This window comes from Leguminivora glycinivorella, chromosome 1 (genome assembly GCF_023078275.1).
Source record: "Leguminivora glycinivorella isolate SPB_JAAS2020 chromosome 1, LegGlyc_1.1, whole genome shotgun sequence".
In the NCBI taxonomy this organism is placed as follows: domain Eukaryota; kingdom Metazoa; phylum Arthropoda; class Insecta; order Lepidoptera; family Tortricidae; genus Leguminivora; species Leguminivora glycinivorella.
In genome coordinates, this window is record NC_062971.1 from 6,610,475 (window position 1) to 6,632,955 (window position 22,481).

At 35.6% G+C, this 22,481-nt stretch overlaps 1 protein-coding gene across 1 annotated transcript in view; it reads left to right on the forward strand.

The window, feature by feature from the left end:
- LOC125225696 (leucine-rich repeats and immunoglobulin-like domains protein 1) overlaps positions 1–22,481 on the forward strand; it is a 121,768-nt gene that overhangs the window by 69,562 nt on the left and 29,725 nt on the right. The window contains exons 6-7 of the mRNA XM_048129530.1: positions 4,625–4,758; positions 14,106–14,308. Of these exons, the coding sequence (XP_047985487.1) occupies positions 4,625–4,758; positions 14,106–14,308 (337 nt within the window). The remainder of the gene's footprint in view (positions 1–4,624; positions 4,759–14,105; positions 14,309–22,481) is intronic.

Consider the following 22,481-nt stretch of genomic DNA (forward strand, 5'->3'; position numbering starts at 1 on the left):
GTACAATCACGCTTACGAGTATATCCCATAACGAGGTAGGCAAAGCACATGAAACTACTTAAGTTTTAGTGCCACTCTTGGCAATTAAGGGGTTGAAAGAAAACAAAATTGTGACACTGCAGTGACAGGTTGCTAGCCTCTCGCCTATGCCACAATTTAAATCATATCCCACAGTCGACTGGATCAAGCGGGTGGTGAAATTCTTAACCCGCAACCACACGGGATATGGGACTTATGATTATAATATTGTCATAATTTTATTAATTTTAGGACAGTTATTATAGTAGGTAATGTACACCTATACCTATCCTGCCACTTAATACTCGCGCGGCGCGACGACTCGAAGTGAATCTTGTCTTTCGATACCCATCGCTACTGCGTCTGCAGAAGAAAGTTTTCGCTTCATATTTCCTCTCGCTACCCAATAAAAGACCTGCTTATGTGAAGCAGCTCGACACAGTGGGCTTTGGCCTGATGTAGTTTTTGTTAATTTGAAAGCGTCGAATCCGCTGAGGTCATACAGCACTTCGTCTCTTCTGTGGTACCAGGGAGACCCATACTGTCTTTGGTTGTTTTGGTAATCCAGTGTACGCACTCTTGAATGGTTATAACCCATAAATCGTTCGTACCATCGTTAGGCTTTACTGTTAGTAAATAAATATTTACAATATTTTAGCAAAAATGTTTATTACTAATGACTTGGTGGTTTGATTTTTGCGTTGAGTGGCTAATTAATTGTTTGTCTTGCATACGAAGGAATGGGATACAAATATCGCAAAATGACGTAGGTAAATTATGGTAGGTACGTAGATTAACATGATTAAATTCAATCAATACTAAATACAAAATACAATGCAAATCTTATTTAAGTTAAAAGTAAAAATTCGAACCTTTCAACCAGATAAAATTTGCATGCTTATTCAAGTAGAATGTACGCACTTTTTGTATACTTACACTTAAGAACTCACTGTAACACTACATTTTTGCAAATAAATATTGATTGATTGATTGATTGATATTTGATTGTTTCCTATAACGAAACCGCAACAATATAAGACCTTAGGTACTCATTGCGTTATGTTCCTGCCTATGTGTATGTTTCCCAAAGCTCAACGAAGGTGCGAAGTGTCGACATAGCACGTTTGTAACACCTCTGGATTTGCACGCATCAGGCAAACCTATGTTTGTTTGCCACTGACGTAAAAAAAATGTGTGATGAAACAGGTATTGACTCCAAAATACAGCTGATTTTTATTTAAAATGCTCTTGTTACTCGTAACATGACACTAACCTTATCAAAATATACAGCAAAAAATAATAGACAATCATAATAAGATTACGGAAGTCGGTAACCTTTTTGGCACCAGCCCAATAGAAATAAGGGAACGAAATAACGTTTTCGAAAGCGAATGTCCTAATTAGAAAACCAAGACGGTCCCTGCCGCATCGTTTGCCAAGATTTTTAATTGGGGTAGAAAGAAAGAGGAACAGAAAAACTTATTATTTATATAACGAGGGATGATAATTTTGGCACACGCCTCTCCTAAATTTTGAACTCGAGAAGAGGGTTCTTAATTCGGTTGGATTACCTATATTTGAGGATCATTCACAAAGTTATGCACCCTGCATTGGGGTAATTTCGAATGTCACATAAAAATTACCCTTATTTCCATCATAAGGTAAGTAAGGTCAATATATCTATGTCTCTGTCTATGTCTATGTCTTTGTCTATATAATATATAAAAAAAAACAAATATCCCTTTCGAGATTACCCGAGCATATCTGTGATTCGAAATTAACCCAATGCACCGTAGCGTAATATTATCGTGGATGTTGGGGAAGCTTACACACAAGCTAAATTTACAAATACATAATACGAAAAAAAAATACAATGTCGTAATTCTTTCAATCCATTTTAGGTCATTTCATTTATACGTAACAAAGATTAGAAATGTTCATTAAAGATGGTTAGAAGTCATCTACTGGATATCGCTAGGTCAAACAGCCGCTTTAATACTTCTATAATCATGTTAATTATCATTTTTGAGAATACACGAAGTATAATGTGCATTCATGTTGGTGAAGCTGTGAAGAAAAACCATTTTTCACACGAGCATCTAGCGCCTAAATAGCGATATTTAGTGGTGTGCTAATTACCCTTCATTATGCAGAATGCGCGCTTTTGCGAGAAGCTGACCAATGTGGCGGTGATTATGGTACCATTTTAGGTTTACGAGTACCTTTTGGCTAGAGTTGTAATCAAGGCTTGGAATTGGATAAACACCCGACCTTTTTATGATCTAAGAGCTAAACGAGCAGACGCATCGCATCGCCGTCCCATGATGTAAGAGCTCCTCCGCTGTTTTTGAAGGTCGTATTAGTCTGAAAACACCGCATGTTATAATTCATTTAACAGTTCAGCTCTGCGATGCAGGATTTTTCTCGAGAAATACAGTTGAAGAATGCCAACCATCTCAATGGTGAAGCTGCAGATATTATCCGGCCTGGGGATCTATTTTTGAATTTCGAATGCACAAATTCGCCATTCGAAAATCTGTGGAAAATGACGTAATGCTATTTTTTTTAAAAAGGACGGCTAGTAATTTTAAAACTATTAGTAATGACTACTCGTTTTCGTTTCTGTTAGTAGAATTAAAATTGCTAGTAGTGGAGATATTATTGAACGAATTCACGAAATCGAATGGCCGAGATTCAAAAATCGGCCCCCTTTCCACGGCGGAAGAAAGCGCCAAGAATTACTCTTGATAATTCCTCTGCTGTTGATACAAAATGCAGAGCTTGATTATATCTCTACGCACCGCCAAGGTGTCAAAGCATATGCACGCCGGCAATTGCAGTTAATAAACCTTGTCATCAAGAACTCGTTTCGAAACAAAACCATAATTAACGACCATTTAATGATCGATAATGGTTTCAATTCTACGGACGTAATTGGGGCATATTTTAATCGTTAAAATTGGTATAAGGAAGACTCTTTGTACGAGACTTTACCTATTTAATTATCAAAATGATGGACCCTTTTTCCGAATTAAAGTCAAAATTATGGATAACTTTTGCAAACTCAAGAAGAGGAGTATTATTTTGTTCGTAGTTAAGTCACAACCTAGTTCTTCCGAGTGAACGAGCCGCTCTAAGCAATTAAGATCTTTATTTTCCTTTATTCTCTTTGTTTCAATTTTTTTTTTATAAAAAGCGGACAAAGAGAAATATTCCATCAAAACGAGTTATAAAAACCTTAGAAACACAAGTTTTGATTTCACTCGTTATGCTTCTTAATTAACTTTTCTTTGTTATCAAAGTATTTTATGAGGTTCAATAAACCATGTTTCCACAGTATAGGTATATTAGGTGTACTATGGGTATATTTTTATATATTATGTTATATATTTTTTCCTTCATTAGATTACCTGGCTGACATAATAAGTAAATACGTAGGGATTAAAGTTTTCATTCAATATTTGTAGTGTAAATATGAACAGAACTACTATGAAGTTTTGAAACGTCTCAAATACACCATAAATTTGGTATCGTATCCTCTTAATAACGTTGCCGTGTAATTCTGATGCTCACTGCTAGTCTAACACACTCACACACACACACACACACACACACTCAAAAGATAATTATGTTAGTTTAGCACCAGTAAGGATAACAGTTTTGGTTGTCGCAAGAGTACGTTACCGCGATAGATCACACGTCTTTTTCTAATTGTATTAATGACATAAGGACGGGTATCTCGCTGCAACATACTCTCGTTCCAATCATGTGCTAACCCTGCAGTAAGATTTTCTAAGGATTATTTTAATAACCCTCAATAAAGAATGATGGTATAGCTGTAATGCCAACGTGCTACACGTCAGCACGTTTAATGCCAACCTTCGTGAATTTTTGACCCTCGTCAATTTGCGACGAGGTATTAGATTTGTGGTACGGTCCAGATATTGGGTTACCACAGCTTAAGCGATCAACGTGTTATAATACGTAATATGTGGTAATATAAATGAAAGTTGTTGGGCCGCAGCTAACAAAATCGTACGTGGGCGTCCATTTCTAGGATCTACTCGCATTTCGCAGTATTTTCCTTTGCATCTCAACTAATCTCAAGTGAGTGTATTTTGTGGAAAGAACGAGTATTTGCTTTGTGGAGATAAATGAATAATGAAATATTATTTTGCACAAAATAGGTAATTTATTACTATTAGATGAAAGACCGTCCTTACTTATTAATATTATAAATGGGAAAGTGATGTGTGTGTCTGTTTGTTTGACCATCTTTCACGGCGAAACGGAGCGACGAATTGACGTTTTTTTTTAAGTGGAGATAGTGGAAAGGATGGACAGTGACATAGCCTACTTTCTTTTTTTATCCCCCCGAGTGAAACTTTAATCTGTACAGTCAACCAATTGGAACGCTAGGCCACTGTAGAACTATGTCATAGTGACGTTATAAATCAGATTGTAAGAAATCTCTTACTGCTTGTCATTTTGAGATGGTTGTAGAGTGGCCTAGGGTTCCAATTGGTTGACTGTACATACCTTTCCATAAAACCTTGATTGATTAAGTAAAGTATTCCAAACCTCACCCTACTTGTTCTCTTACCAGGTACAGAGTGGATCTGGCTGGAGACAACTGGAAGCTGGCTCTCTCGGACGCGAAAGTGCAAGACTCCGGCATATACTGCTGTCACGTGTCAACACACCCGCCGATGTTGAGGCGGGTGCGCTTGACTGTACATCGTAAGTACAACATTATACAATATTTGCTATGTGTATACATCCTGCCATTCTTCATTCTGTATTTTACAAAAGTGACATTGTATCGCCCGACAGTGACCCTTCGCCGTTCATTGCCTGTAAGCCGATTTTTGAGTCTCACGGCGTTCGAATTCAGAAAATTGACACTGAAAATAATAGGCAATTCAGTTTTCAGTATTTTAGTGACAGTGAGACTCAAAAATCGGCCCCCTGTTCCACAAGACAATATTGACGCTGAGTTAGTTATCGATCTAGAAATAGCCACTGGCAAAAGGCATAGTTATAGTGACATCTAGCGTCAATCACGCGTCAACTAACGTAAATTATCCTTACTGCTAATTGTCAATGGATGTCGCGACGAACGAAGAGTCTAATGCTCACCAATTTTTAACTAATATTACAATAGTCTTAATACCGCCGCCCTTAATCAGTATTCTATTTTCAATTCCTTCTGTTTGTACACTGAGAGAAAATACAACCAGTTTTCATGTTCGTTCAACAAGTTTTTTGGTTAAAATAGCGCCTACGTGCTCTTTGGTTCAAACAACAAGCTACTTGTCATTTGAATCGGCAATATATTTGAATCAACAAGTCGATTTTATAAAAACAACCTGACACATATGGTTTTAAACATACGTTTGGCTGATTCAAACGGATAAACCGCAACAAGTCGAACTTGTTAAATTCACAATGCAAATTTCTCTCAATGTAATGTTAGTTGTAAACTGTTCTAATATTAAATTTTTGGCAGACGAGACACTGTCGACACCTAGTATCGAATAGTGGTACTGAAAATTCACGCTATTTGACGCGTTATTGATGCATGATTGTCGCTAGATATCAACTCGCATTTACTGATGTATGGAGTTACAACTCTTCCCTTACTTATTCCTCTATGGTGTTACTGTGGTGACATAGCCCACTGGCGCGTATTGTCATATCCAGGGAGCGTACTTTTCATGTCGATGACATTAATCTGACGTCACGCTCTGTATAGGATGATCCCAAATAGTTTTATTGTAAATTATTAATCATTAGTCGTCAATCATTTTAATCGTATACAAATTACTTCAAATACAGTAGTCCATTTACCTTCATGTAACATGAATAATACCTACTTGAAATGTGAAACATGAATAAAATTATTTGATTTGTTTTTATAAATAAATTTAATTAAATAGTATTGCTTCTGAACATATTACAATAAATTAAAAAAAAAAATACTTTCAACTTGTAAAGGTTCACAATGTTTATAACTATTCCAAATTTCATATCGATAGCATAAGATATCATAAGAATATTTATAATATACAAAAGGAATTAAACTACTTAATACAAATAAAACTACACTATAAACTAAGAAATTAAACTATTACTAAACTAAATCTACCTATAAAATAAAACCCTATAAATAAAAAATCGAACCTAAGTCAGAGCCGGCCGGTAGAGTGCCCAGAAGGCTGGCGGCATTGCCACGCTGAACAGCAATGCCGATGCGCTGGGTAAGATATGCTCCAGCCTTCCGGTCACCCGACGCGTCTATTAGGCGTTTGGCCAGCTCTGTGAAAATACGTAGAAAAGAGAATTTCTCTCTAACACAGTACAGCACACCATCCTTCTTGCATTCATTACCAAGCAAAGAAATTAATAACTTAAAATGATTGATGGCTTATGATTGATAATTTAAAATAAAACAATTTGTGATCACCTATATGGAGCGTGACGTCAAATTGATGTCATTGGCACGAAAAGTACGCTCCCTGGACTCATGTCTTTAATCATGTACAATCGAGTTCATAAATATGTGTACATTTTTTCACCATATTGCATAGAGTTAAGGTGAAGAAATGTACACATATTTATGAACTCAACTGTAGGTATTTAAAGCGTCATCGTGAATGTGTAGGTATAGCCATAGCATCCCAAGTGCCAAAGTCTTTTCTGAGGTTCTGAATTTGGAATTCTCTTTTAAGATTTTGTCCCTAAGAAATACTTGCGGTGATAGATAAGGTTTCCCCGAAAGTCGATAGAAGATTTTCACGGTATTTCCGGAACGTTTTGACCTTTATGCCATTGAATGAAATTCCTCTCATATTAAAAACTGGCAATGGACTTCAAAATTTGGTATTTTAGATTTTTATTGGCAATGGTAAAAAATACTTGACATAAGGTGAATTATCTGAATCTCTGGTAGATATACACCGAGTTTTTTGGAACTTATTGAGGCATTCTCTACCAGTCAACCATTGGGCAAAACAGAGATAGTTAGTTTGGTGCACGATATTATAGAGCCATTATTATTATAGAGACTTATGTAATGTCATTCGATATTTGCCTGTCGCTTTGAAGTGAAGTTAGAAAACATCGTTAGGAAACCCGACTAATAGGCCTACTTACCCTTCGAATTGATTCGATATTTGGCAGTCGCTTTCGTAAAACTAGTGCCTATGCCCAATCTTGAGATTAGGTTATCAATATTCAGGCTCCCATGAGCCGTGGGAAATGTCAGGATAACGCAAGGAGGATCATGATGAGGTGATTTATCTGCTCGTTTATTTTTTTTATTTAGCTATTTGAAACAAACACGTGTTTATAAATTTGTACACATATGATAAAAAAAATTACTAACAAAAATTCACAGCATCGTAATCTACGTGATAAAATGCGTCTAATAATGTATATTATTAGCAGCAGGTAATTCCAATGGGTTACTAATGTATTACCAAAAGTTATTTGCCACATTTTCACATCCCAAACAATGTATCCCAAAAATTTAAAAGGTAACTCATCATTTCCCAACTTATCGTGTGACATATACATATTTGCCAAAATAATGATATCCAAATAAATATTTAGACATTTCCTTACCTTGGCAATGTTCATTTTACCAAACTTCAATTAATCAAAATGATTAATTGCCAACCAATATTATCCCAAAAGAAAAAAAGCCAAATCTAACATTTGGTAAAACATTTCTTGGGCATTTTTTATTTTAACAAACCTTGTTTACTCAAAACGAGTAGTTGACAAAAATATAAATAAACAACATTTACTTTGACATTTTTTTATATTACCAAATCTTAATGTATTCGAAATAAACCTACTTTTTAGCAACATTTTGTGTGGGGGTCGCAGTTCTAACCTAACCTAAACCTACTTTCTTCGCAACAGTTTTGTGTGGGGGTCGCAATTCTAACCTAACCTAAACCTACTTTCTTAGCAAAGTTTTGTGTGGGGGTCGCAGTTCCAACCTAACCTACACCCACTTTCTTAGCAACAGTTTTGTGTGGGGGTCGCAGTTCTAACCTAACCTAAACCTACTTTCTTCGCAACAGTTTTGTGTGGGGGTCGCAGTTCTAACCTAACCTAAACCTACTTTTTTAGCAAAATTTTGTGTGGGGGTCGCAGTTCTAACCTAACCTAAACCTACTTTCTTAGCAACAGTTTTGTGTGGGGATCGCAGTTCTAACCTAACCTACACCTACTTTCTTCGCAACAGTTTTGTGTGGGGGTCGCAGTTCTAACCTAACTTAAACCTACTTTCCTAGCAACAGTTTTGTGTGGGATCGCAGTTCGAACCTAACCTAAACCTACATTCTTAGCAAAGTTTTGTGTGGGGGTCGCAGTTCTAACCTAACCTAAACCTACTTTCTTAGCAACAGCTTTGTGTGATGGTCGCAGTTCCAACCTAACCTAAACCTACTTTCTTAGCAAGAGTTTTGTGTGGGGGTCGCAGTTCCAACCTAACATAAACCTACTTTCTTAGCAAAGTTTTGTGTGGGGGTCGCAGTTCTAACCTAACCTAAACCTACTTAGCAACAGTTTTGTGTGGGGGTCGCAGTTCTAACCTAACCTAAACCTACTTTCTTCGCAACAGTTCTGTGTGAGGGTCGCAGTTCTAACCTAACCTAAACCTACTTTTTTAGCAACATTTTGTGTGGGGGTCGCAGTTCCAACCTAACCTAAACCTACTTTCTTAGCAACAGTTTTATGTAGGGGTCGCAGTTCCAACCTAACCTAAACCTACTTTTAGGTTTTTAGGCTATATTTAGGTTTTTAAAGATTATTTGACTCGTCATAATTATGGTATTTTCGTCAAAAGTGTTTGTGGGAAGCAAACGTGTAAGTAGTTGTTAAAATCTGTTTGGGAAATGAAATTCGGTAAATGAAAACAATCATGTTAAAACACTTGTCAAAAAGTGGTTTTGCATGGTGTGTTTTTAAGGAAAAATTTTTTTACTAAACAAATTATTTGACTAAATAATTTTGTCCAGTAATTAATTTGACGAAAGTAAAGTTGAGCAAACTTTTCTAGTCAAAGTGAAACATTTGCGAAATGAACAGTTGGGGTTATAAAAGTTGCATTACAACAGTTTGGAAAATTATCATTTGACGGATTTTAATTCCAATAGGTAAACCTCTTTTGCCAATAACCTGACACCGACAGACAATAATATCCGGGTTATTAGGAACGTTTCCTCATATTCTTGCCGAAAGGAAATATTGAAAGAATTGTCTGACATTGATCACAATCAAGCTGTTAACAGACTTATGTACCTACATTTTCTGTATGCGCCCACGGCCAACTTTGTCGCCGCAACTATTTTGTCCCTCACATCATCAGTCCATAGGCTAGTAAGTAACGCAACTTTTCATACGCTGGATGTGAGAAACAAAATAGTTGCGGCGACAAAATTGCCCGTGGGCGTACACTAAATTGATTAAGTACTTAATTAAACTATTCCAACATATCCTTATTACCGTATGAAGGATTGATTTAAAAAAATCGGGCTTAAATTGATAGTATTAGGGTATTTTCAGAATTTGGGGCCCCCAATTAGCGAAAGTTGTTAACAAAAATTAACTCGATGTCAGTTTTGTGACGACAATTCGTCTAAAAATTTACTTTTTTCACATTCTGAATGTAGACTATCGCTTAAAGTTTATGTAATTATCATAAAAACATTTTTTTTTTAATTCATGCTTAATTATCGTCACAAAACTGACAGTGACTTAATTTTTGTTAACAACTTATGCTAATTGGGGTGTCCCAAATTCTGAAAATGCCCATTTAATGTCAATATTTTTATTTATTATACTAGTTTATTTTTTACATTACTAAAATTACAAATCAAAATGTGACTGCAAACTATTATAAAGAGGTATGATGTCGCAACGAGATATTGTGGCGCCTGACTATGCTCGCCCTGCAGAGTCCTTTGGTTTATTGTGTTCCCCAAAGTTATCGATGTCTTCAATACGTATTAGGCTTAGAAGAATTATGTTTCGAGGATCCCTGGGTTCCTTCTAATAGCCTTTGTAATTCAAGCTGGGAGTCATTATACGGACCTTCTATATTTTATTTTTTTCTTAAGTGCTTTTATTAAGTTTTTCAATGGTGATAAAAATAATTAACATTTTTTTAGATAGTTCTTGTTAAACCGTTCTTCTTCATATCATTATATAATCTGATTTTTGTTTTAATAATAACTCCATGTAGGTACCTACATTTTTCATTTCGTTTGTGTCAAAAGTGTTGTCTTCTGCTCCACATAGGTACAACTGCCAAAAGTCTGGCGTACATTAAAGATATTCAAAAAACAAATATAGTTATAGTCATAATTTTACGATAGGTACCTATCTCAATAGCCAACCGTTTATTAATATTAGTATTCGATACACACATACACACTGATGCATAATTACCTATAGGTAATGTTAATGTTACTTAATATTGTCAGAATTTTAATTCCAATTCATTTCTGTTTTATTTTCACTTACTCTATTTTTGTCGTGAGGGAAACTTCACTCAGTTACCGTGCGTGTGAAGAGAGAACAAAAACTTAGAAGGACGTTTCTCTTTTTGGGCCGAGCCTTTTGCGGCTGAGCCTTTGTGCCATTGTGACTGATGTTAAACAAAGTTTCGCTATAGAGTTTCGTCCGCAGGGAAAACATTAGGAAATTCAAGGGATAGGTAATCAGATTACTTCCAAAAAGAAGAAAATAATAGTATTTTATACAATCGTGATATAATACAAAGCTTTTCAGTCGAGTACCATGTTTAGGCCACGAAGTTTGCTGAGTGGCCTAATAGTACGGTACGAGAGTGAAAAGCTTAATTATATCACTATTGTATACAATACTTTTTCTACGAGTCATCATCTTCATCATCAATGGATGGAAATATCATCATTCATGCAAGTTAAAATAAATGTTAATAGAGTCGTTCACCGTTGTATCAACATCGAATTACCTAGCAACCAATTGTTTGTAATAACCGTCTCTAATTGGCCGATAACGCGACAGGTAAAAAAAAATGTGTTTCAGATGCAGGAAAATTTGCCAGGTATCGCAAATTAGTATATAAATTGTATGAAGTTCTATTTTTGAAATTATTACAGTTAACTAAAGTCAACTATAATGAGCTTATTATAATTGAGTTGGAACTGCCATAGAGTATCCAACACTGAAAATTTAGCACTTATAGTTTAGTCTGTGGTGTCCTAATTGACAGATTACAGTCGACAAGTAGAAAAAATATCGTATCCATACCTGCAGGTCAAGCACATTAATTTGCGCGAGATTATGTCGCCTCGACTTAGACTAGATGTCCTTATGTCGTTATTAGAATTAGAAAAAGACAAGAAATCTATGTCACAGCGAGAAATCAATCATGTCACAGCTTGTTAGATACACCTGTCACTACACAACGTCAACTACGTCATGAGCTAGTCATGCATAATACCACCATGATGTCACCCCGGAATTATCGCCGAACAAATGCATAGAACTAGTGCACTGTATATCATTGATAGTTAATCGATGCTCGCCCAAATGCATAGAACTAGTGCACTGTATATCATTGATAGTTAATCGATGCTCGCCCACTTAAGACACTTCCATAGAGATCGAATGTTTGATTTTTCGCGCCGGTCGCGTCGCATCGCCGTCGCGCGCCCGTCGTCCACGCAAACACAGCGTAAAAGTGGTGACATTTTAAATTCCGAACGCTTGATTATCATCAGTTTCATCACTCGAAAGTCCTTTGGTAAACTGTGAAATGCTATTTTTGAAAAACTAGCTATAAGATAAGAATCTATCGGTAGCAACTAATCGTACCTATTCAATAATCATGGCTGAGAACTTGAATTCTAATAAGATATTATTGAAAAAAAAAGCATTAAATCGATATCGGTAAAATTTCAAAAATACGCCTAATTGAACGAGTACAAAATAAGGATCTTGTCGAGACGCTCTTACGTCCATGCCTTAGAACGATCAATAACAAAAACACCACCTGATCAATATTAATAAATACCACCGACAAAACATTCTTCAAGAATTTTCCTACTTTTAACGAAATGAGTATCAAGGGTGATTATTTTAATGAGTATTAATTGTACCCCCAATAAAAGCGAACAGTTTAACCTAGTTACATAAATGGATTTGGGTGTAGTTTAATCCAAATAGAGAGGAAATGTTCCGTATTGCGATGCATTAGTTTCTGTCGGACCCTGATCAATAACATGGACTTTTGTTGGTAATCTTAGCCAATTACTTGTTCAAAGCCGGAAATCCGTATGTGGATTTACGTTGATTGTGTTAAGCTTACATTGGATAGTTAAATGCAATTTGGCTGATTATCGAAACGAAAAAAAATGTTATTTTTTTTTTTTAAATAATAGTCAACGTCAGAAAAGTTCTTTCATTTTGATTTATTGTGGCACAATCTACATTTTCTGTCCTCCGGCCGAAAAACTTCATATTTCAGGCCGCTGCGCTAATGTTACCACTTTCCAGCTTCGTCGGACAGAATAAACAGTATACACACCTTGGTCAGTTAATGAGAAAGCTTCAAACTTCAAATCATATGTTGGTTGACCTCACTCAACAGCTGCACCTCGGCCGACTCACTTATAATATATAATCTAATATTATTTTCAGTTGGCTTATAGACAAAAAACTCATTGATGTTTTTAATGAAGTATACGAATGTATATATTATTATTGTCTATCGTCCCATTTTCTTGAAGCTTTAGCGACTAGATTCAGTTTTAAAATATTTTTTGTCGGTTCTTATTTAATTACTTATAAAAAAATCTGAATATTATTATTAACTACTCACACCCATGAAATTACAGCGTTTGAGTGTCATCTAAATATTTTTCATTGTTACATTTTTAAACCTTTTGACAAACAGGTCTATAGCTTAAACTTAAGCTTTAAAGAACTACTTTAAAAAATACGGTGAAGGCACTCTGCCTTTTAAACTTTCAAGTAGAAGTGTGTTACGAAAAACTCATTAAGCAGTAAAATGAACATGAGATTGTATAGTGGTTTTGTCGAAGCGTTAAATTACTTCCTTCATTTTGGGATACATATATTTAGGTCTAATACTATCTTCTATATTATTTATACATATGAAAATATAGGTAAATAATGTGTGTGTGAATTATCGGACTAACTTTGATATAAAATCGCAACGCCACCCAGCCTCAGGCACCAGAGGCCTTGGTCACTTTTTCTTTCATATGTGTAATTTATTTCGGTTTTAATTTATATATATAGTGGTGTGACTACTTTAAGATAGCACAAGTTTAAATATTTTCAATAGATTATAATTTAACTTGTGTTAATTAAAATCGCAATGATTTATATCAATTCCTCAGTAGACATTTTGTCTGGACATCAAGAAGAGACGATATTATTATAATAGTAAATATTATTATTAGTGGATTTAGTTAGTAAGTAGGTTAGGTTATTCCTAGTATTATTTGTAATTTTTAATTTATTTAGTTGGTGGAATTATGTGTAATTATTTGTTTGTTCTACTATTTGTTCTCATATAAAAATGTTGACAAGATCCTGCGTTAAGTCCTATTTAAGTACTGACTCTTTGTCGTTGCACATCTTAAATATTTACCTGAGACATAATATAAACGTTGTGTCTTCGTTATAAATATAGACATACAAAAAAAAATGTAATATTGTGTATTACGTAACACTACCCATATAATCTTGAGCTTACCGTGGGACTCAGTCAATCTGTGTAAGAATGTCCTATAATATTTATTTGTGTGATGAGCACAGATATTTGTTCCTGAGTCATGGATGTTTTCTATGTATATAATATAAGTATTTTTATCTATTTATGTATGTATATCGTCGCTTAGCACCCATAGTACAAGTTTTGCTTAGTTTGGAGCTAAGTTGATCTGTGTAAGGTGTCCCCAATATTTATTTATTTATTTATCAAGTCACTATTGTAAGACAATAACTGCCAATGTGAGGATAATAAACCATTTTCTCATCCTAATATTTTGTTACAGCACCGGAAATAACCATGAGCAAAGAGACCTTCCTAGAGACAGGAGAGACGCTCTCCCTCAAATGCGCCGTATTGCATCTCCACTCTCACGATGCAGCCCCGACGCTGAACTGGTACAGAGGCAACAGTACAGTCCCCCTCGATGAAATCAGGGGAGGAGTGTTGGTTGAGACCGACCATCTGACTATGACTAGTCATTTACAGGTAATTTCCTAGTAGCAGCTCCAGATTGCCACCTTTTGCAAAGCCTTTCTGATGTTCTTCCTCAAATGCGCTGTGATGCACTTTTACTCCCATGGTGCATCTTTGACGCTGAACTAGTATAATATGTATGTACATAGAGGCAACAGCACGGTCTCGCTTGATCAGATGAAATCAATCAATCATTTACAGGTAAAAAACTTTATTTTTGAGTGGGTAGACTTTTAGGCTAAGCCTAAGATGCCTAATCAAAAAGACAATAGAACTAATATGATATGGAATGGATGAGTGACAGACAGAAAGGGTTTCGATGTCGCAAAGCAAACGATTGGTATTTTGGTTAAGCTACCAGACAGCAGTGCTGTGCAGTTTCCAAATTGGCGCGTACGGCTGCGGCTACTCCATAATAACGTACCTATATACTACCTTATGAATGTTTTTAATGCCTTGAATGCATTCAATTCGTAACCAAATTTACAAGAATTCATATGACTGTGTAAGTTGAACTAGACTTTCTCATAACTTTAGAGTAAAATGTTAAATCCGGTTAAGTAAGATTCATGTCAGCATTGCACCAGTGCAAACCTAAATGAATATGCACCAGAATTAAGAGAGGCCATGCCACGTAGGTAATAATTTAAAAGAGGTTTAAATAAATAAACGACGTAGTCAAGCCAGTAATAGTAAGGAACAGAATGATATGCACGGAAACGTCTCACGCGTTTTTTTTTGTTTTTTATATCATATCAATAACTCTGAAATTCAGTCACTGAATTATTTGTCATCATTTATTTTATTTGCTTTGATACTTTAGCTGCACGTGGTTACCGAATATAGAATGACACACGCTAGATCGGGCTGTCCCCCTTTTCGCTTATTAAGGGGCTGACAACACCCAATTGCGTAAAATTGATGTTACTTGCGCAGTTTTTTAAGACAAACTATTAGTCTTAGTAAGGCAAGTAAATTATATGTTATTATTCATTATATTTCAAAGAACATAGCCGTACTCGATACACGATTTAATGAAATCGGCTCGATGGAAAAAATTGCAAAGATTGGTCTCGAGTTCGTCATTAAACGGTTGTATGTCGTTCAATTATTCACTTAGTTGTCTTTAGTTAGTATTATAATAACAAATATATACATATCTAAAACACTAACGAAACATTTTGCACAAATAATGCATCTTTCTATTTTATTTTAATATTTTTTCGCACTTTTCGTACCTATCCGCCCTCTTTTAGTGGCATCGCGCTCTCACTTACTCCCATACGATTAGACAGTGTACGCTAGCGTGAAGGCCAGGGTGCTGTCAGCGTCTTAAGACACGAGGGTAACTTGACCGTGTGGAGGCCTGCGGCCCTTAGTGCTTTTTCACATTATCCGATCTGATATCGAATGTCGGACCGATATCCCATATATTTACGTCGCCATCTTTGATTTTTTCCTTTGAAATCCTTTCTACTTCCGATATCGGATCGGATAATGTGAAAACGCACTTGCTCGGGATCGCGAAGAGGCCGTACTTGGGACGCTCGGCCTTCAGCCTTCGCTGCGTTTCGAAGCTCCACGTTTTGATCTCGGTTTGCTCGACGCTTCGCTTATTAAAAGACACTTGTTTTAAGTTTTCTATGAAAAGAACCATAGTGGAACCATATGAGCACCGGTCATCCATCATAGAATTTGGACGACTCTGCCCGTATCCGACCCGCATAAGTCTCTTTTAAAATTATTGACTCTACTCAACCTGCACCATCCAAGTTTAACCTGTACACAATCATAATAAAATATGTTACGGATAAAGAAGTAAAGCATATTAAAATACACAAACAATATATGGCAAAATCATCTAGGGTAATATGGACTACGTTATGGCAACTAGTAACCAAAGCTCCTGAGGTGTGAGACATGCTAGCGATATAAACAGTGATATGTTCTAACAAGCATTATACGTATCCTAGAGGTGACTTAATTAATTATTAATTACAGACAAATGTATAATTCTATACTCCTAACTATATGGCATAATCAACGAAACTAAAATCTTATAAAATGCTATTGTGGGAGATATTATGATAAGAAAACCATGAAGATATTAAATGATTAACCTGGGAAGACCAACTGGGAAATAATTCAATTAAATTAGGTAAAATTATGCAGATAATACATAAAATATGTTAGCATTGTTGAGTTTGAAGTTGAATAACATATAAGTATGTTATAATGTCGATACGATCGACGAATAAATCTGGCTCATCACGATTAGGCCAACGAATATTTATATCTTAAAATAAAATAGCTGGTTGCAGTCAACGTTAAGGCAAGCTTTGAAATCTCATAAAATTATCATGCATAAGTCGTTCATGGGCATTACGAATATGTCTAGCCGCAAGTCCCTAGCGTGAACGTATCCATACGCATGGTATTATAGTCACTCGGACTCGCACCGTCTGCAATACCGTAGACCCGTCGCCTACATGGAATACTTCACGCAAGGTTCAGACTATCAAGTACTGAAACCGGGACATAAAAGTATGATATATGACATGAGTGCCCATGAACGTTCATAAACAAGACAATGATATAAGCGTTGCCCTTGATATCATGAGATCAGCCATTTCATTATGGTATCATTAAAACATTACGCGAATGAAAGTATAACTTAATTAAAACCAGATGGACTCAGATTTATATACTTCTAAAATATATTGCACTGAAATATTCTTCAGCTAATATATAAAATAGATTAGTGTTTAAAAATGAAAATGAAATGAAAATGAAAATGAAATATTTATTTTTCAAGTAGGCATATTACAATGCGCATATGAACGTCAAATAAAGCTACGCCGGCTCTAACCCTACGCCTCAGCCTCGAGAAGATTTCAGTCCCCCCTCAGTTGGGAGGGGGTATCCACTATGGGACCGGCAAGAAACTCGGCGGGCAACTTCTTTTCAAAACATTACATCTTATAATTAACATGCATTAAATAACAACATACAATTTAACATGCAAAAGTATTCATCAAAGAATATGAACAGACTAGGTACTCTATGGAAATCAATTTCAATAAATTATATTATTGCTTAATAATACGTCGTTCTTCTTCAGAGAAAACATATCAAATTGTCATAGAAGAAAAAGATAATATGAATCTCAATATCATTAAATATGTAATTTACCTACACAACATAAAATATAAAATATTTGATGTGCTTTCTTATCTGAACTGTGTCCTCTATACATAATACAATTATTTTAATTGCTATTCGTTTTTTGTAGTTTCTGGTTCGGGCCATGCATGTTTGTCTGTCAAATAGTCCTCGACTCTGTAATAAGCCTTTAACATCAATGATTTTTTTAAGTAGTTCTTAAGAGCTGGGAGGGGTAATCTCAAAGCAGTGTCAGGTAACTTATTATAAAAATGAATGCATTGCCCAACAAATGACTTCTGTACTTTACGGACACGAAACTTCTTTATGGCAAGCTTATTTTTTGTTTCTAGTGTTATAATTATGGATATCAGAATTCTTAGTGAAACAGTCTAAATTCTTAACAACATAAATTATACTATCATAAATGTATTGGGAAGCTACAGTTAAGATATTAATTTCTTTGAAGAGTTCTCTTACTGATTCACGTGTTCCTAAGTTGTAAATAGAACGAATGGCTCTCTTTTGTAATACAAAGATAGTCTGTATGTCAGCTGCTTTGCCCCAAACCAGAATACCGTATGACATTACACTGTGAAAATAACTATGATACACTAGGCGAGCTGTCTCAACATTAGTCAGTTGCCTGATTCTCCTAACGGCGTATGCGGCTGAACTTAATTTGCTTGCTAGTTTCTTTATATGAGGACTCCATTGTAGATTTTTGTCCAATGTTAAACCAAGAAACAGTGTTGTATCTACCATCTCTAAGCATTCATCATTCAAAAGTATTTTTGTATCGATTGGTTTAACATTCGGCAGAGAAAATCGAATACATTTGGTTTTCTTAGAATTAAGAAGTAAATTGTTGACAGTAAACCACTGCAGTACATCAGCTAACGTGCTATTAATTACATTGTAATCCGTAGATTTTCGGTCAACATTAAAAAGCAGTGATGTATCATCAGCAAAAAGTACTATTTCACAAAAGTTTTTCACTATACATGGCAAATCATTTATATAAACCAAAAACAGGAATGGACCTAAAATTGAGCCTTGTGGCACTCCTAATTGGACTACAGTCCCGCTAGAGCGAGTTTTGTTAACAACTACTGTTTGTGTTCTATTGCTAAGGTAAGAAGACATAAAGTTTAGGGCATTTATAGACAAACCATAGTGTTCTAATTTCAAAATGAGCGTTCCATGATCCACACAATCAAAGGCTTTTGAAAGATCACAAAATATGCCAATTGCATCACAAGAATTTTCCCAAAAATTATATATATGTTTAATGAGTACCGAAGCAGCATCGGTCGTGGAACGGCCCCTTGTGAAACCGAACTGTTTGCTTGTAAGTAATCTATGTCTGTTGAAGTGTCCCAGTAGATCATTTAACATTAGCTTCTCAAAGACTTTACTTAGTACAGGAAGTATTGATATGGGACGGAAATTGGTTATATCACTCGAATCACCCGATTTAAAAAGCGGTATGACTTTGCTACATTTCATAAGATCTGGAAAGGTGCCTTGTGAAATTGAAATATTATATATTACGGCCAAGTAAGGTGCTATTATATCTATGACATGACTAATTACTTTAACTGATGTTCCCCATAAGTCTTCCGTTTTCTTTAAATTGAGTGACTTGAATGTTTTAACAATATTTACAGAGTCTACTTGACTAAATTCAAATGAATTATTACATTTCTTAACATTAGCACAAAGTAATGAATGGGCTTGAGCCGCAGAAGAATGTAAACATTTTGTGGTGTTAACGGCTATATTTGAGAAATAATCTTCGAATGCCGAGGCAACATCGCTGTTCGACACTATTTGTTGATTATCTGATACAATGTTGACTTGACAATCGCGTGATTTACATTTACCAGCTTCTTTATTTATAATACTCCAAGTTGTTTTCACTTTGTTGTCCGACACTTTCAATTTAGAACTAATAAAGTTTTTCTTGGCAGTTAAACACACTTTCTTGAAGATTCTTGAGTAGTTTCTTACATAGTCCAGGAATTCTGAATTCTTGTTCAGCTCTCTCTCACCATAAAGTTCATAAAGTCTTTTTCTACTTTTGTGAATACCTACAGTAGCCCATTCACTAAACTTTGTTTTAACTTTTGACCCACTAATAGATTTCACTTTGAAATTGTTATTAAATTGATTAAGAATTACATTGAAAACATCTTGATACAAATGATTACAGTCATAATGCGAAAATGGTATTATAGACAAACTATGTAGAATTTCATTTTTGAATGATTCCAAGCGAGATCCAGTAATGGGTCTATATGTTATTGTTTGTGGAGTATCATGAATAACGTTTAAGAAAGCTGCCCTTTGGCCGCTGTGATCGGAATGAAAACAGTTAAATAATTTCTTATCTATACATTCACAGTTACAAAAAATATTATCTAGGCATGTTGCACTAGTCACACCTACCCGGGTAGGTTCAAGAAATAAATTAAATAAATTAAATGATTTAAACAAACAGAACATTTTAACAGTATTACTAGATGACTCGAGCAAGTTAACATTAAAATCTCCACATACAATAACATGTTTTTGGCCCTTGCATACTAAATTCAGAACATTTTCCATTGTAGATTCAAATATGCTGAAGTCAGCTGATGGTGGTCTATAAACACATACAATAATATATCTGTCTAATTCAACACATGAAATTTCTATAGTTCTTTCTATGGAATATTTTACAACATCTTTGCGCTCTTTACACTTCATACAATTTTTAACAATAATAAGGGAGCCACCATGAGCAGCAGATTTTCTGGCAAAAAAACTAGCTAATTTAAAATTAACATAATCAAATATCAACTGTTCTTGTTTCAACCAATGTTCAGTAATACACATAACTTCAACATTATTACTATCTAAAAATAATCCTACTTCTAATTCTTTGCTGGAAAAACCCTGAATATTCTGGTGAACAACGTTCATATTCAGGTGTTTTTCCGCTGTCTTACAATCTAGTTTAAATGAGGCATGGGGTCCTTGGCTTTGTCAGCTGACTGAGACTTATATATAACACTATTACATCTATTTGGCTCAATATTGAAGGCCAATAACTCCACTAAATATACAAATAATTTCTTTGGCAAAAATACCTTCCGTGGAGCTAGCATGAAGCGCTCAATGAATTTATTTAAGTCAAAGAAATGGTACTTTTTATTAACAGCTATGGCATGGTACATTAAAGAATTATAGTAAGCTATCTTACAATTATAGTCATATGATACATTTTCTGCATAAGGTAGTGCACATAATATAATTTTCCCCACACCAGATTTTTCAATAACATTTAGTGTGGACATCAATTTATCTATGCTAAGCTTATCTACATTAAGACTATTTCCTAATAAAATTACTAATGTAGTACTGCTATCATAACATCCCTTTGAAATAAGGTCACATAAATGAGACAAAGTAATGTTTTGATAACAGTAATTTGTCACTTGTTGCTCTAACTGGTAGCTTAATAATGGGCCCATTCCTAACCCAATCTGATCTGAAAAAACAACAGTCTTACTGACTGCTCTAGGGGGCTGTTTAACTACTGCCGCATGCCTAGTTGTGTCGTGGGCCACATCGGCTTGAATAATCTTTGCTGGTGGCATTTGGCCACAATTACAATGTTTTCCATTTAATAATGCCTTACACCGCTCCTCCAAATCTCTATTTTCTAGCAGCAATGTATTAAAAGCCTGTATGTGCTCCTCAACTTGTTTTTTAGTAGTCTCATACATGGTGGATACTGCCAAAAGCTCATCTTTCAGCCTGTTAATGTCGGCATTTAATTTCAGAAAATTTGATTCCTTGACTTCCAGCTCTGAATGACAGTCTTGAACCCTATTTTTCATAACTGTTAATGTATGTTTTAATTTACTATATTTTTTAATACATGCCTGGCCTTTGATCAGCTTTTGGGTTCTCCTAATATACCTATTAATCTTAATGTACTTTTTTAACTTATTACTACTATTAAAGAATACTATGTGTTTGGAGTCCCTACTCAATTGTGTTTCACCGCTTACCAACTCTTGGTACACATTCTGTAACTGCGAAGCATCATAGTGCTCCCGCTCTTTCCTAAACAAATTAAGTTCCTCATTAGCCGCACCCAGTTCTTCTTCTAACTGTGTGATGCGGGCCAAGGCCACTTCATGTGTCGAAGCGCACTGGTTGAAGGTGTCTATTGTGCCTTGCAAACGGTCCACTTCTCCGCGGGCATCAGTCAGCTGCACATCATTGTCCGCCAGCTCCCTTTTCAATTCTGAGTTTTTGTTGATTACTTTCTGGAGCTCCACTTCGCTTTCCTCCCTTTCCTCCAACAACTGCTTCGACAAGGCCCTCGACTCGTGTAGGTCCTGTGCTGTTGTTTTTAGCTGCATCTCTAGTTGTCGTGCCGTTGCCTTGCGAGTTTCGGTCGCAATTTCGGTGTTCATTGTCACTCGTCTGGCTTTCTGAAAGATGTAATAAAAAAGGATGAGTACTTATCTCAACAGAGATTGAAAGATTTGCCAAGATGACGACAGAGATGTGAGCTGTAGGAATGAATAGTGTGCAGTGTGTCAGTAGTCGGCAGTGTCTGTGGCGAATGTGTCTTGTCTCGTCTTGTGCTTCCACTAGTTCGTCAAGCAAAGGGAAACTGCACGGTGCCAATGTTGTTTGTTTGACGTTGCTCACGGCCGCAGCAATGAGCTTTGTTTGAGTGTAGAAATAAATGATAAATAAAACGGAATACTCTCCCCGTTTCAAACGCAGATTCCAACGGCTGCGATCACTCGTTGACAGTTGGGTAGTCCTGCCTCAAAGTCCAATAAATACTCGGTGTAACGTTGTCAATTTCACCAAAACTGTATCACTGATAATACTTTACTACTTAAATTAACTAACAATGAGTAGAAGTCCTCTTTAAAGCTAAAAATATAATTAAATTTCAATATTTGAAATCAGCTGGTCACAGAGTCAACTTGACAGCTCGGCGACCGTTCGG